The sequence below is a fragment of the Phocoena phocoena genome, chromosome 7 (assembly GCF_963924675.1).
Source record: "Phocoena phocoena chromosome 7, mPhoPho1.1, whole genome shotgun sequence".
NCBI lineage: Eukaryota > Metazoa > Chordata > Mammalia > Artiodactyla > Phocoenidae > Phocoena > Phocoena phocoena.
The window spans coordinates 96606693-96621995 of record NC_089225.1 but is presented as its reverse complement, the minus strand read 5'-3'; the positions used below and the strand labels follow the sequence as shown (position 1 = coordinate 96621995).

The window sequence follows — 15303 nt, the reverse complement described above, 5'->3', positions numbered from 1 at the left end:
GCCATCTTGTGGATATGAATTTAGCCTTCCAGTCTCATTTCCCATGAGATCTGTCCACCTGTCCTGTCCTTTCACACCTTTGTGCTTCAAATACTTCCACCACATTCAAAGTCTAACCTTGCAAAGGCTTAACTCAATGTCACCACCTCTGAAGTGTTTTGCGGGACTCTCAGTGAGACTTTGTCCCTTCCTTGTTCTCTGGGTTCTTATTACCCTTTGTTTATAACTCTGTAATAGCATAATGCCTGAAAAACACACATACACACATACAGGTTCCTCCTTCTATCTGAAAGTAGAGCACTCCTATGAACCATTTCATAAGCTGAAATGGGGTAAAGTGAAGGAGAAATTACCTTCTTTCATAAAAGCGAAAATCTTTTTTGGATTTCTTCCAGTTAGCAAAAACAGGTACTAATGTAGGCTTTTCCTAAAAGCAAAGTGACATCAAGCAAATCTTCAAAAAGTGGGGGATGCCTGCATCTGCCTCTGTCCCACGTATGACTGTAAACTCTTTGAGGCAGGGCCCCTGACTTATTTATCTTTTTTTTTTTTTTAATTTATTTATTTTTGGCTGCATTGAGTCTTCATTGCTGTGTGCGGGCTTTCTCTTGTTGTGGCGAGCTGGGGCTACTCGTCATTGCAGCGCACGGGCTTTTCATTGTGGTGGCTTCTCTTGTTGCAGAGCACGGGCTCTAGGTGCACGGGCTTCAGTATTTGTGGCTTGCGGGCTCTAGAGCACGGGCCCAGTTAGTTGTGGCGCATGGGCTTATTTGCTCTGAGGCATGTGGGATCTTCCCAGACCAGGGCTCAAACCAGTGTCCCCTGCATTGGCAGGCAGATTCTTAACCACTGCACCACCAGGGAAGCCCTGACTTATTTATCTTTATACTAACTCTGTCCTGTTCTGAGGAGGGAAGGACTGGTGCATCCACTTCCCCTCCCCCAGTCCTGTAGCACCTGGCACGTGGTAGAATCTCAGTAACCTTTCTGCTGAGTAGAATTGATTCTGGGTTAATCAGATGAACATATTATACAGTAGACTGACCTGGCTCTTCTTCCCCGCCCCATTCTGGGCAATGACCCGCTTGTGGCTGGTACACCTTGCTCCTGGCTCAGGTGTACTTATAGCAGGGGGCACTGCTATTTGCTTTTCTTAGTCCTGACTCCAGCTTCTCCCTTTGATCTCTGCTGCCCGCCCCAGCTCACCCCTACCATTGTCCTGCACAGGGAACTAGTATTTCTCCTTCCCAGGCTCAGGCCTCACCACCTGTCTTCCCTAGCGTATTCTGAGAATGATACCCAAGGGATCACTGATGATGGGGAACAGCTAGGACAGGATTAAGGGTATGGCCCTTCAGCCCTCTGAGAGTTCCAGGTAGGGCCAGTTGCCTCCTTTATATCTGCTCACGTTTTCCTTGTCCCCTGAGGGCGCTTGTTTCTGAGCTGGATGGGTGCAGCTGATGATCTGTGACGCAGATGATCTGTGTTGCAGATGATCTGTGATGCAAGGAATTAAGGGCTGTAATCCTGGGGAAGGCTGTATTGCCCTTTAGACTAAAATTCTATGCTTCAGAGAGGTAAATAGGGTAGCTGTTATATGCGAGGGCCCTGAAGCCACATGGTCTGGATTCTGATCTTGTTCCACCACTTACTAGCTGTAACTGCCTCAGCAAGATGGGGTCATACTCATGCCAACCATAGTCCTTCATTCATACATAGTTATTGAGCATCCCCTGTGGGCCAGGTTGTTCTAGGTGCCAGGGAAATAGCAGTGAATAAGACAGAATGGGTTGATACCTTTAAATACTTAGAGCAGTGTCTAGCACATAGTAAATATGCAGGAAATGTACCAATATTCTCTTCCTAGTACTTTTCTGAGAATAGACAATCGGGTGGGATGACCTTTGGTAGCAGCTCCAGGACCAGATCTCCCTGAGAAGGGGAAGGATGGAGGAAGGGCTAAGATACAGGTTCTGGATTTGGACTTAGGTCCAGGACAGCAGTAGCTCCAGTGGCCTTTTATTTCTGGCACTTCATTTTGAGATTAAATAGATGAACTGGCTAAAGGTCACCCTGGAAATTTTATGAGTCTGTTTAGTTCCATAGAAAGGGCAGGAGGAGATGACCCTGGACTGCCTAGATTCTGCCTGGCCCGTTTGTACAGACAGCGCAGTGCCTACCAAACCACGTGTGGGTGACCCTAAGAGAGGCCACAGTATGAAGGGAGACCCCAGAGACATGAGATGTGAGGACGGAGAACAGCCGTTTGCCTCTCTGCTGTCAGGGCTCTCTGGCCGTAGAGTAGAGGACCTTCTGCTGGAGGAGGTGGCTTGGGGCTTGGGGGTTGGAGAGCTGAACTTAGGAAGGAGAGTGAGGTGAGATAGAGGTCGGTGGCCTGTTTCAGTTCATTCCTCAGGGGATGCTGCTGAGGAGGGCTGTTATACTCCTAGTGAGATTACTGCTGGAAGCAACGTCTGCACTCAAGGCTCCTGACTGATTGCGATTTCCAGTGAAAGTCCAAGACTGATACAGTCTTTATGTGAGTAGGGTTGGAGTAGAAATCAATGTTACATCTGCGGTTTCCAGTGAAAGTCCAAGACTGATACAGTCTTTATGTGAGTAGGGTTGGAGTAGAAATCTATGTTACATTTCCTGGGGATCCATAAGTTTTTCAGCTACCACCATGCTCAGGGAAAGAGCTGTATAATCTTAACCATGGTTCAGCAACTAGTTCACTGCTTCTCCCACTTTCTCTCTTCCATCCTTCTCCCACAGTGGGTTTTCAGAAATGAATGCCCTTATAGCACAGAGAGAGTGCCCTTGACATAAGACGTGGGCCAATCCAGGATTCCTGGGCTTGTTCCCATGTGAGCTGCTGGCCTGGCTTCCCTTGGAGAACCTGCTAACTTGGCTGGGAGCCATGGCGATTTGCATGCATAGGGACAGACGAAGTGGTTCTGGGCCCTTTCCAAGATTCTGAAGTACAGCCAGGTTTAGGTCCACTGGACACCATACTCTTTCATCTCATTTTTATTGCACTTTCTTAAGTCTTCAGCCATTACTTAAACTCAGTTCAGCCAAGTGTATGAAACCTGAACTAGGCAAAGCATTTTGCTGTGGATATAAATCCACAGTTCATTCCATAATGAAGGAAACAGATAAATATAATATGATTGTAGCAGTGTTCCTCAATTTTTTTTCATTATCACCTCCCTGAGGAACCTTTTAAGACATTTTTCCCTAATCATCCCCCCTCAGGAAATTTTAATACCATAGATAAACCAAAATTCTGTTTATGTACTATTTGTGTATCTGTGCTTTATACTTTAAAAGAGTAAGATTTTTTTCATCCCCCAAGAGCAAATTTTCTCCCCACTTGGGGGAAATATCACCCCCAATGTGAGTTCATGGATTATAGTAAAGCACAATGTATAGTATAGCAGGCAAGCCTCCAAAGCTTTGTTAACTTTGTTTCTCCCATCTCCTTTGACTGAATGTCATAGCTCCATAATTTATTCTTCTCTCTCAGTCTGTCATTCCCATTTTGCTCTTTTTCCCCTTTCCTGGATTTCATCCTTTTTCTCTCTCCAGTGTAGAAGTTTAGGAGTGAATTTAATTAAAATAGTAATCTGTACAACTCAGGGACAATTTAGGGAAGATGATTTCATAAAACAGTCCTCTAAGAGGTCATCCTTTTGGACAAAAGAACCTACAAACCTATGAGGTATTCATGGGGAAACATAATAGACATAAGTATTGAAGGAAATAAAGATATTTGTTTGGAGTTGCCTTTCAGAGGAGAAGACCTCCCAAGAGGTCTTTATATTGGTCCTAACAGGTTTGGATATGGATGTCCTATATTGGATCTAAATTCTGTGTATAAATTCTTTTAGGGTTGATGCCAGTTCTGCCAGTGGGATATCAAGTTTCTTTTCTCTAGCAATACCATGTCACCAATGATAGCATCTCCTCTCCCCTGTAGAAACTACCAGAGGCATGCAGTGTTGGTGATGGAAAACCCTTTGTCACAAATCTACAGAGTCTGTATATGGCAGTCACCAGACAAGAGATCCAAGTGGGACAGAAGCTTCGAGGCACTGGTGAGTAGCTCCAGAGGTACCTGGTCTCCTGGGGTTAGAGTTAGGGTCTAGGTTTGTGCTGTTCAATATGGTAGCTCTAGCCAATAGTGACTATTTAAATTTAAATAAATAAAAATTAAATAAAATGAAAAATTCATCCCCTCATTTGCACATTTCAGGTGCTCAATAGCTACATGTGTCCAGTGGCTACCAGGTTGGACAGCTCAGATACAGAACATTTCCATCACTGCAGAAAGCTTTATTAGAACTGGTCTACATGCTTAGGAGAATTAGTGAGAGAACCAGGAAAAAAATTAATCTCCCTACCTGAGACATGGCAGGCAATATGTAGAAGAACAGTGAGCTGTTCTGGGTCAGGGAAACTCTTGTCCTACGTGGTTAAAGTGGCCTGGAGAATCTTCATCATAGAAACAGCGCTTTCCAGAAGTTAGTTGGAAGTGGATTTGTGTCTGTTTACATATTAGTACCAAAGCCTGGGCTTTATCAGAATGCTTGGTAAATGCTAATGCCTTTCTGGTAAGAAGAAGGCAGTTATCACTATCTTCCCTTGATCTTTCTGATCAGAAGATCCCCAGACCTCAAGCAGTGCCTCCTCACAAGGAACTGATAGCCAACTTCTGAATCAGCCAGAAGAGCCGGCCTCCTCAGCACCATCCCTCCCAGTGCCTGAAAAAGAGCCCACAGTAAGTCGTGAGCAGCTTCCTAGACTGCATTTCAAGATTTGGGAGAGTCTGCACCTATAGCTCCCAAGCCAGTGGTCCCTGGAACTGTCACCTAGTTGACACTGCCTTAACAGCACTGGGGGATATTTGTGACCAGGCATCTAAATTGTGGATTTCTGGATGCAGAGTCATGGTCTTTTACATCTTCCCTTGCTGTCTCCTCTCTGCGGTTCTTCTGAATGATGGACCTTGACTCCTTTTTTGCCTTATCGCACTTGCAGTGATGGTCTATGAGGTTTTTCCCTAGGGGAGAAGTGATGTGCGTATCTCCTGCATAGAGTCTTATATCACATTCACTGCCTGACACGGACTTCAGAACTCCTGCGTCAGCCACCCGTCTTAACCAGAGCCATGGGAGGAAGGAATTTCTTTTCCTAACTTAAGTGGAACTGTTTAAAACCTCTATTAACTTGGGTTCCTTTTTTTCTAGGTTACTTCAGGCCCTATGCAGAGACCTCAGCTGTTGAAGGTCAAGAGGAAGAAGCTAAGGGGGCTCTTCAGTTAACCTGTCACTGTCTCAGCTGCTGAGGATGGACTCAGAGAGTAGTTTCCTAGTGTCACCTTGAAAGGAGGTCCTGTGACAGCAGCATCTCTGACACAGAGTTACACAGTCAGGGACTCCACTGTAAGGGCAAGATAACTGAAGTTCATGTTGACAGGCATGGATACTATTAACTGAGGGAATCCTGGCTCCAATCCATCGGGCACTGGCCTTCCCTGTCCGAGTGGAAGCCAATCTCTGGGAATCCCATACCCTCCTTTCTTTTGGTGAAGGTTCTCTAGACCCAGGATCTACCATGGACTTTAGGTGTATGGGGCAGGTCTGCAGAAAGGCACAGCATGCTTAGGAAGCCTTGTCTACCTTTCTTAAGAGTCCCTAGCCAGTCCCAGGTGTTCCTCAGAGACCCTCTCCTCTCCTTAGCATGGAATAAAAAGCACTCACACTCCCCTGCTTTTGAGATTGCTTATCTGTGGAACACATAACCAACTCACTTCACTTTACTGGGTCCCACCCCATTGTTGTCTCTGGATGAAGTCTAGGCCCTCGGTCTAATCCTTCAGGTTCTTCTTATACTTCTCTTCTGTGGCCTGTGCTAAGCCTCCAATCGAGAGCTTTGATCTTGAGACCTCTCTCCATGGTGGGCACAAGATAGCAGAACATATGGTTTCTGTGCTCTTTCATCCAACTTGATATGGGTTTATTTTGGTCTATTTCCAAGGCATAGGCAACAGGTTAATATGGGATTGAATATGGGATTGAAATTACAAAGAGCTCTGAGCCCTAGGGCCAAGTTAGTTTCCCGGAGTGGGAGAAAAAGGAATTTTATTTTCCCATCCTTCACTTCACTTCAAATAACATAGTAACTAGAAGAATTAGAAAAGATAGGATGACAGGGAACAGGAAATATGTCCAGAGGAGTTCTCTGGAACCAAAAGAATTGATGTATAGAATGAATAGTGCTTAGCAGGAAAATATGTAAAGACTGTATGAGATAGGCAGAATCTTAATTAGAAAGTGAACTCTTTGAACAAATCTAGCAGGATTTGAGACTTCCCTGCCTGTCCAGTGGATAGGACTCGGTGCTTTCACTGCTGTGGCCACAGTCGGGGAACTAAGATTCCACAAGCTGCATGGCATGGCCAAAAAAAAAAAAAAGAAGATTTAGCAGAAGAGGATTCGCAGAGTTCCTTGGCCTTCTCTGCTAGGTTTTCCTCTATAGGTAAGACCATCTGAAACTTTACCTTGGAGAGACAGGAAGGAAAGTAGAACTCAGATATTCACTGGGAGCTGTTAGGTAGAGGCCTTTTCTGGTTCAGTTACTTAGGATGGTCAAAGGCCTCCTCGTCCACATGTCCTCTCTGGCTGGGACTGGTGTGTCTGTCCCCATGTCAAGTCTTGGGGGGAAAGAGGATGATCCAAGTAATCATAAAATAATAATGATTATAATAACAATAAAAAACAGCTACCAGTTAATGTATACCAGGTACTCTAATAAGTGCCTGGCATTGAATCCTCAAAGCATCATATGAAGAAGATACTGTTAACCCACTAGGAAATGGAGTCTTGAAGGGACTAAGTGACTTATCAGAGGTCACACAGCTAATAAGTAACAGCCAGAGTTTGAACCCAGACAGCTGAGTTCTAAACTGCATTATTACATACATTACCGAAAACATTTTCCAGGAAGGATGTAACGTCCTTCTTTCTCCCGTGAGGCTGCCTCTTTTCAAAGAGGATGTTCTTTCTACTTCCTATTAGCTCTTCAAGGGAGGAGCCTTGGCGGACTCCAGGACTTACCACCAGGCCTTTTTACCTGCTGGCAGAGCCTGAGAGAGCTCCACCAGGGCTCATTCCCAGTTGCTGCTGATAACTTACTTTACCCTCAGACCCAGTCTGTGCCCTGGTGGTGACTGTCATTGAAGTGAATTGGGAACTATGTAAAAACAATCTATCAGATGACTTACTTTGTTGTTTAGTTTCTCTTGGCATAATTTAGATGGCCAGATTTCAAGGTATGAGACCACATGAAAAATGGAAAGACTTCCGCAGCAAGCTGGGGGAAAGTAAGGGTTCTTTACCCTAGATAATCCTTCTGCCCTAAGAGCACAGTCTCAAGAGCAGGCATTTTTAATCAGAGAGGGATCAGGGGTTTTAGAATCCCCTAAAATTATAAGTAAAATCTTAACAGCAGAATTTTTCTTTTCATGTTCTCAAAAGAATGTGTAACTTTTTAAAAAGGTTAAGTAAGAGTATGCCTCACGACCTCCCCGCCCACTGCCCCCTTTATCCCCAGAGATTGCTGCCCCCATGGGGGTATTGCCCAAACACACCCTTAGAGAAACATTGCTCCCCAAGGCCCTGCCTCAGTCATTCTTGCTCTGAAGCTCTTGCCCCCCAAAGCAAAGGGTGGTGTTTGAAAATCATTCATCCCAGGGTAACTCCAGGGAAATCCCTGCCTTGACAAATTGGCCTAGCCAGGCTGTATTCCAGCCTTGCCCCCTGGCTTGGGCCCCTCCCTGAGGCCCCCAGGCTGGCCCAGCCCCACTCCACATGCACATAAAAGGGTCGAATTCTCGTGGCTGCTCCATAAATTTTATTCCGTAAATATTAGTTTTCCCTGTGTTTAATAAAGCAGTGGCCCACCTCCCCGCCTACCCACCCGCTCCCCGGGGCTGGGGCTGGGGCCAGGGCTGGCTGGTGGGAGAAGGGACTCTTTCAATTGCTTTGGAGTATTTTTAGAAAAAAAAATAATATAAGGTGGTTTACAGCAGCAAGCCAGCAAACCAGGAGCAGGAGTAGGGACCTCGAGGAAGTTCCTGCAGGAACTTGACCTAAAAAGTAGAGAAATAGCGCCACCTAGGCTGCAAGGCCTACTTGGCCCTGCTGGTGGTTCACCCCTCCCCCACGGTCAGCCAGGAGAGGCCAGCTCTTTGCTGGGAGAGAAATCTTCATCCCTTAGCACTCCAGCTGGGCAGCACCTCCTCTCTTCAGGCCTCACCGAGGGCTTTCTCAGCAGCCCTGAGGGCAGAGCCCGAGCTGGGTCCTGGAAAACCCCACGAGGGTCATTCTCTGTTCTGTCACCAATCATCCAATCTCCCAGATCAAGGAGTGTCTCCAAGGGGTAGTAAAATTATTGAAAAGGGAGGAAGGAGCTTCTAGTCTCTGCCCACTGAATCCTGAGGAACTAGCCCTGGAGTCCCTAGGGTGTAAAGTGGCAAAGAGTGAGATCTGAGCTCCTGTACTCTGGACTTGGAAAGAATCTGTTCCTGTTGGACCAAGATCCTTCCACGGGTCTGATACAGTTCACCTTCGGTGAGCACTTGGGGGAGGGAGAGATGCTCAAGTCTCCTGAATACTCAGCCCACTACTTCTTAATTTTATCCGGTGGTCCATTTGAACTCCCTTTTCTTGCGTTCCTGTTCACTTAAACCTCCCATTTTCCGAAGCCCTTACCTCCTCCTCCCTGGTCTGCTGGGAGATCAGCAGGAGCCGGTGTGTCATTGTCTGTACAGAGATGGTGGGAGTGGGGATGGAAAAGCCCGTGCCTTTTCTCCTCGTCCTAGATTTGGTCTCGTTCTTGACATTGTCACCAGGGGCATTTCCTTCTTCCAATTATTCTGTCCTTCATTTCCTCCTGTTTACAAAGCTAAGGGGATTTGCTCCAGAGAGTATCGGGGAAACCTAAAATCCTCTTAATTACCCTTCCTCGTGATGTAGTAAGCTCACTTTATCTGTTCTGCCCACCTCCTTGCTATTTGTGCTGTTAATATAATCAGTGTTTATATACAGATTTCCTATGGGCTTTTTGTTTTCATCCTTACATTGGCATATACTCTGAGAACAGGGTCAGTTTTTAACGCTAAATCAAAAAATATCACCGTGTTGGGATTATACTACTAAGGGGTGCAATGTTATGTTCGCTGGGTTTTCATGCAATCACGATATGCTTTTCTGAGCTCTTCCCAGAAGTATTTTTCTGTCTTCTAATTTTCCTGAAGAAGAAACTGTTCAAAAGGAGCAAGTGACATTCTACAAGGAAGCCACTAAACTCAGAGCTCAAGACCCTTGGTTCCTAGTCCCTGTCACCAACATGAGTAAATGCACGGACTCACAGAACTGTGGTGGATTCTGCTAGCACTTAGATACAGAGAGAAATGCCAGAAGAGAAGGGAGCCCACGCTCTGGAGAGAGGATTTCCCCTGGCTGCTGTGACCTCCTGGAAGCTGCTGCAGGGTCTTCTTGTCGAGGGCTTCTTAATGCTCTCTTCTTCTTCCATGTTCTCTTGGACAGGGCTTCAGAAGATCCCACCCTGAGGGGAAACATTCAGAGAAGGCAGGGTGTGAGGTAGCTTGTCTGTCTGTGATGGGCGAGGGACCCTAGGGAATCCATCTCTACTTGAGGATCTAGAAGCCCATCTATCCTCTGTCTTCCATCCCAGAGCTATCAAGGAATACTTTTCTCCTGAGACTTGCATTTATGGTGGGCTTTAAGCTTCCCCTCAATTCTTGGGTCTCACTTTTCTACCCTGGCATATGGGAAGTCATGAGGTAGCACCAAAGCATTCTAGCAAAGGCTCAGTCTCTTCAAAGCTGTGAAATCCTACCTGCCCTCGGTTTCTCTGTCCTGGAACCCAACAGATTTTGCTGTGCTTTCCACACTCCTGGACCCTTTGAGTGAGCGCTAGCCTCTCAGCACCTAACTCTCATGGGTTTGTGAGAATCTGGGCCAGCCTAGGGAACCCGGAAGAAGCATTGGAAAACTCCAGGGTGTGGGGAGCACACAGCCATTGACTCACCTGGGAATATTGTGCCAGGTTACTCGTCCTGCCGGCGGCTGAGGGCCAGGAGTTAAAGGAGCATGCAGTGTCACACTCTTCCTCCCTCCCCTCACTTTGGGGTTAGAATTGGGGAGTAGGGCTTGGGGGCTGCAGGGAGTCCCTTCTGAAATCTGGGTGTTGTATTTACTTTTTCATATTGGCAGCTGGAAGGGGAAGCCCATCCCAGCTCGGCATTGTTGTCTAACATGGTTAATCAGATCCTATAATCCTGCTGTGGAAATATTGGGCCTCACTCAAAACAATAGAGACCAAGAATATTGTGGTTAAATTTCAACCAGCTGCCTCCCTGGCCTGTTTGCCTAACCCCTACCCCCCTCTCCTGGGCCAGAGTCCTCCTGGCTTTATGGACCCCTGATAGGATCGACAGCCAGTCAGAAATGGGTGACAAGAGCAGGGAGGATGGAGTAGGGGAAGGGTAATCCTCTCGACTGGCACTCCATCCTGTCTTTCCCCTCCCACTCCAGGCCTTGAAGGTTGAGCAGGCGGTGGTGAAACAAGTTGGAGCTGGTGGGGAAGCCCCCGCTGGGTCTGAGTGTGTGTTCAGGGGTCAAGAGCAGTACTGCTGGGAATCCTGGTTGGTAAAGAGATCCCTTATTCAAGACAGAAAAAGACTCCTGCCAGATGAGAAGGAAAGACCGCCAGTTTCATTTATTACTACTGCCTGGTGCTTCCAGGGCACAAAGCAATGCCAGTTGGTCATATGTCACATATGGGGGAATAGGAAGGCACTGGTTGGGGGAAGGGGAGCTGGTAATAAATATTTCTGTTTCATTTAGTAACCTGATATATCGGCAATATAAATAATGCTGTGATGATGTATGAAGGTGATACTGATACCCCAACTTGAGTGCTTTCCTGGTAGTGGTAATGTCCATTGTGGTGCTCTCTTGAATAAGTACGAATTAACTGTGGCAGGGTAATTTATATAATTAGAATAGCAGGACAGAGGGAATAGGTAAGCTGTGCAATGGCATTTTGGAAAAAAACCAGAAAGATGCAGTGTCTGGACTGTGCGGAAGGGGAAAATTAACATGTGCTACGTTCAGGAAAAGGCAGAGGATGTTCCTGTTGTAGATCCTAGGGCACCCAGCTTGCGAAGGGGCCAACTTTGAGTTTGTACTTGGCTGTCACACACCCACTGGGCACAAGTTGCCACCACACTGCTTTTGGAGGTGTCCTCAGTCAATGAGGTGAAGTACAGCGAGGCCCTGGTTCCAGCACCGTGGACTATTGAACGGTCAACGTGTATGCATTTTTAGGATTTGAAGAATGAAAATAGCAGAGCTGTGCCAAACGAAACTGCAGGTATTTAATCTCTTCATATAGGGCAGGAGTGGAGCAACATCAGAGGACATTTGATGTTTCCCACCTGGGGTGCCATGTGATGATTCAGGGACTGGCATGGCTCCTGTGGGTCATTCATCAAAGCCATTTTAAAGCAGGGACTGCTTGGTGGGAACTGAGCTTCCCATCAGAAAGACATCTGGGAAATACTTCCTTGGACTAAGAATCTAAGAGAGGTGTATGCTTCTGTGTGGGAATCTCAAAAATACCTTAATGGCAGTCATCAAATCAAATTGAAGCAGGTATGAAACTGATATCAAGATGATTTAAAGATGACGGAAAACATTTCAACAGTTAAACTTGGGTAACTAGTGGGAAGAATTCAGTGTGAAGAAAGATCCCCCATGGAATCTCTAAAGAATGGGCTATATTCCTGACCAGGAAAGGGATGTAAGAAACCAAGTTGGTTACGCTGTACAGAGACGTGAACTGCAAAATGGGGAAGTCCAACAGGAACATTCTAAATCACTGCAAAGGAATTCAAAGGAATGGCATGGGTTTGTTGGAAATGTGTTGGGAATGAGATAGAAAAACCCACATTCGATAAGAAACAGGAATACCTAGACATGTATTAACTCATATATATATATATTGAATGCTTACTCACTAGCATTCCCACCAATGGGGCATTATGCTACTTGCTGTCTTATGGCCACAAAGACATATCTTCTGCTCTCAAGAAGTCTACAATCCAAAGATGATATTTAAAGCATAGATTTTTTCCCCCAAAGTGTGAAGAAGAAAGTGAGAGCCATGAGTATGTATCTCTTTTTTAAAAAATTTAAAAGAATCCTATGGATAAATTCCGTTCTGTTACCTGCCTTTACTTAACTGCATTGTGTCTGTATTTACATGTCAATACATAAATCTCTTTAAAGGATAAGTTATCTTCACTCTGAGCTTCATAAAAAGTTTGAAAAACACTCCCATGATCAGAAAGTAGAAAGTCAAGCTTATTCACTCCATCTCCCTTTCATCTTTGATCTCACTGGTCTCCTTGCTATTTCTCTAATATGCAAACACCTGAGGGCCTTTGCTCTTTGCATTTCTCTCTGACTAGAACGCTCTTCCCTTAGGTGTCTGCTTGGTTGAAGCCCTCACCTCTTTCAGTTCTTAGCTTAAATCACACCATCTCAATGAGGCCTCTACTAATCCCCCTACTTAACAGAGCCACCTGCCTCCTGGCCTCGGACTGCTGCCCACAGGCTGGCTGTACTCTCAACCTTTTACCCTGTTTCATGTTTTGTGTTCACAGCCCTTATTCCCTTCTAACACATTATAATACATATTTGCTTTTTTACTTTTATTTTATTTTTTATTGCAGTACAGTTCATTTACAATGTTGTATTTGTTTCTGATGTACAGAAAAGTGATTCTTTTTAAAATTCTTTTCCATTATAGGTTATTGCAAGGTATTTAATGTAGTTCCTGGTGCTATACAGTAGGACCATGTTGTTTATCTATTTTATATATAGTAATATTCTTTATTTTTATATTTATTTTTGTCTCCCCAATGCCTTTCCACTAGAATAAAGTTCCATAAGGGCAGGAATCTTTTTTTTTTTTTCTCCCATCTTGAGCACCTCTCCAGTGTCTGGCACGTAGTAGATGCTCAGAAATACTTGTTGAGTGAATATGTGAAGAAGGATTATCTCACACACACACACACACACACCCCTCCACAGCAGCAGTATCTTGAAGTGGTTTTAGAAATTTGTGGATATCAATGGATGTAATCTTTTTTGTTTGGGGCAACCAGTCATAAGGTGAGAGTGGGGATTAAATACCATTTTGTTAGCTATAACCATAACAGAATGAATTTGTCATTTTACAGAAACTAAGAATACACGTTATTAAAAAGTAAGTTACTATACACCTTTTTGCTTTCTTTGGCTATAGATCCTTGGCTATAGATCCGGCATCCTTAGGGTGCTATCTTGACCAAGAGAGACGGGTGAGAGAGTGTGGGTGGACTAGTACAGACCCAGTTACAGAAAGCTGACAGGCATGTCAGGAGCATCGCTTGAGTAGTAAAAGAGTAGAACCCCTTCCCACTCCACTGCATTCATTCACTGAACTAGTATCTTCCAAGATTCTCTTTAAGCAACTAATTTCTTCCCAAATAGAGACACTGGGATGGAAATAAAGCCCATTAGTTAGTAAACATGTTATTATCCATATACAGAAATATATGTATGTCTTTCTGTCTGCAAGTGTCTTTCTGTCTATGAGAGTTTCACACAGTCTTTAAGTCTCTGACTTGAGGGGAAAATACTCTCTTTGTAACTAATTCTGCTACTTTTTCCTACCTTGTCAAAGTCATCAAAGCAAGGTCTTTAATGCTTGAATCTCTCTGAAGTGCCTTGTAATGAGCTTATTGTTAGGGCAAAGGTAACTTGACATTCCCATTTCTAATCAATAACCAGCTTTTAAAGCATTGTTAGTTTTGAGTGGCTCTAACTGGATCTCCAAATGTGTTCTGCACTGATCAGAGGCTTGAAAGACAGGCATGCTTCTTTCATTTCAGCATTTGGGTGAAATTTGGTGGAGTTGCCAACCTCTTCAAAAAATCAACAGTAGGAGTCAGAATGATCCCAGCCAGTTGGGGAAATGGTTAGTCAAAGACAGTATGAATTTTTAAAGCCCAAGATGAAGATAGTAAGAGTTTCCTAGATTTAGAGAGAAAATGAGTGACTTGAACAGAGTTCAGCAACCCAGCATGCTTGCGCTAGGAATCACTCACCAAGAAACTGGATTATTATGGAGTCAGACAGGCCTGGATTCCAACTCCAACTCCTCCAACCTCCTCACTTAGAAGCTCTGAACCTCAGTTCCTCATTCATAAAATGAAGATGGTTGTGTGAACTTCATAAGGTTTTTGTGAAGGTTACATCAGATAATACTAGGGCTTCTCCCCTCTACTAGATCATCCAACTTGGCGCTTCATGATTACGATGCCAGCATCTTTGCTCGGGCCACTGTCCTTTCCTGAGTATCCTCTTCATTTCTTCCAGTCATTCCTTTCCCTCCTTCAAAACATCTCTTCCAAGAGGTCTAACCCCACGCTAATTGTATCTTAATTCCATATTCTTCTAGATCAAATTCATCTTATCTATTAACCTATCTAGTTTAGAACGCATTATTCTGTACTCATTTATGAATGGCATTCATGGCTTTGTAACTGCCTTTTATTTTCATGATTTGAGGTTAGATAGTAAATACCTTGAAGACAACTATGTCTTCTACTTTTCTGTTTGCATTTTTCATCCTTTTGTGGCTATTACACTAGCATGCACAATGTAGATACTTCCCTAATATAAAGAAGTAGGGCCTCTTAATCCCCACCACTGTCTTGGGTGCACATAGATGAGCATCCTAATGTATTTCCTGTGGACGAGTAATAAGGATCAGAGAACTGCTACCGCCAGTGAACCGTCCAGAGGATGAAAATGAATTATACTTAAGATTTGTATTTTACGGCTTGTATTTTTAACCCTCTTAACAACCCTACGAGGTAGGTGATATTAATTTTCACTTTATAGATGAGAGAACTAAAATTCAGAAAAGTCAAGTGACTTGCTCAAGGCCACACAGGTAAAAGATATCAAAGAGAGTTTTCAGACACAGATCTGCCAACTCCAGGCCTTAGTGCTCTTTCTACTGAGCCAGGGCTGCTGCACACTGAATCAGTGGAGGATATTTGACTAACTGCATTCCTGAAACTTGTCTGGTTGTGGCTTAGCACTTGTGGATTTAGAGCAGGATAGATCTGGTCAAGAAGCAGGATCAGGAGAAAAA

The 15303-nt window shown here is 44.6% G+C and overlaps 1 protein-coding gene across 2 annotated transcripts in view; it reads left to right on the top strand.

Moving 5' to 3' along the window:
- NHEJ1 (non-homologous end joining factor 1) overlaps positions 1 to 5774 on the top strand; it is a 76302-nt gene extending 70528 nt beyond the window's left edge. For both annotated transcript variants that reach the window (XM_065880861.1, XM_065880860.1), the window contains exons 6-8: positions 3983 to 4100; positions 4665 to 4783; positions 5253 to 5774. In XM_065880861.1, the coding sequence (XP_065736933.1) occupies positions 3983 to 4100; positions 4665 to 4783; positions 5253 to 5327 (312 nt within the window). In that variant the 3' untranslated portion in view covers positions 5328 to 5774. The remainder of the gene's footprint in view (positions 1 to 3982; positions 4101 to 4664; positions 4784 to 5252) is intronic.
- The last annotated feature ends 9529 nt before the right edge of the window (positions 5775 to 15303 follow it).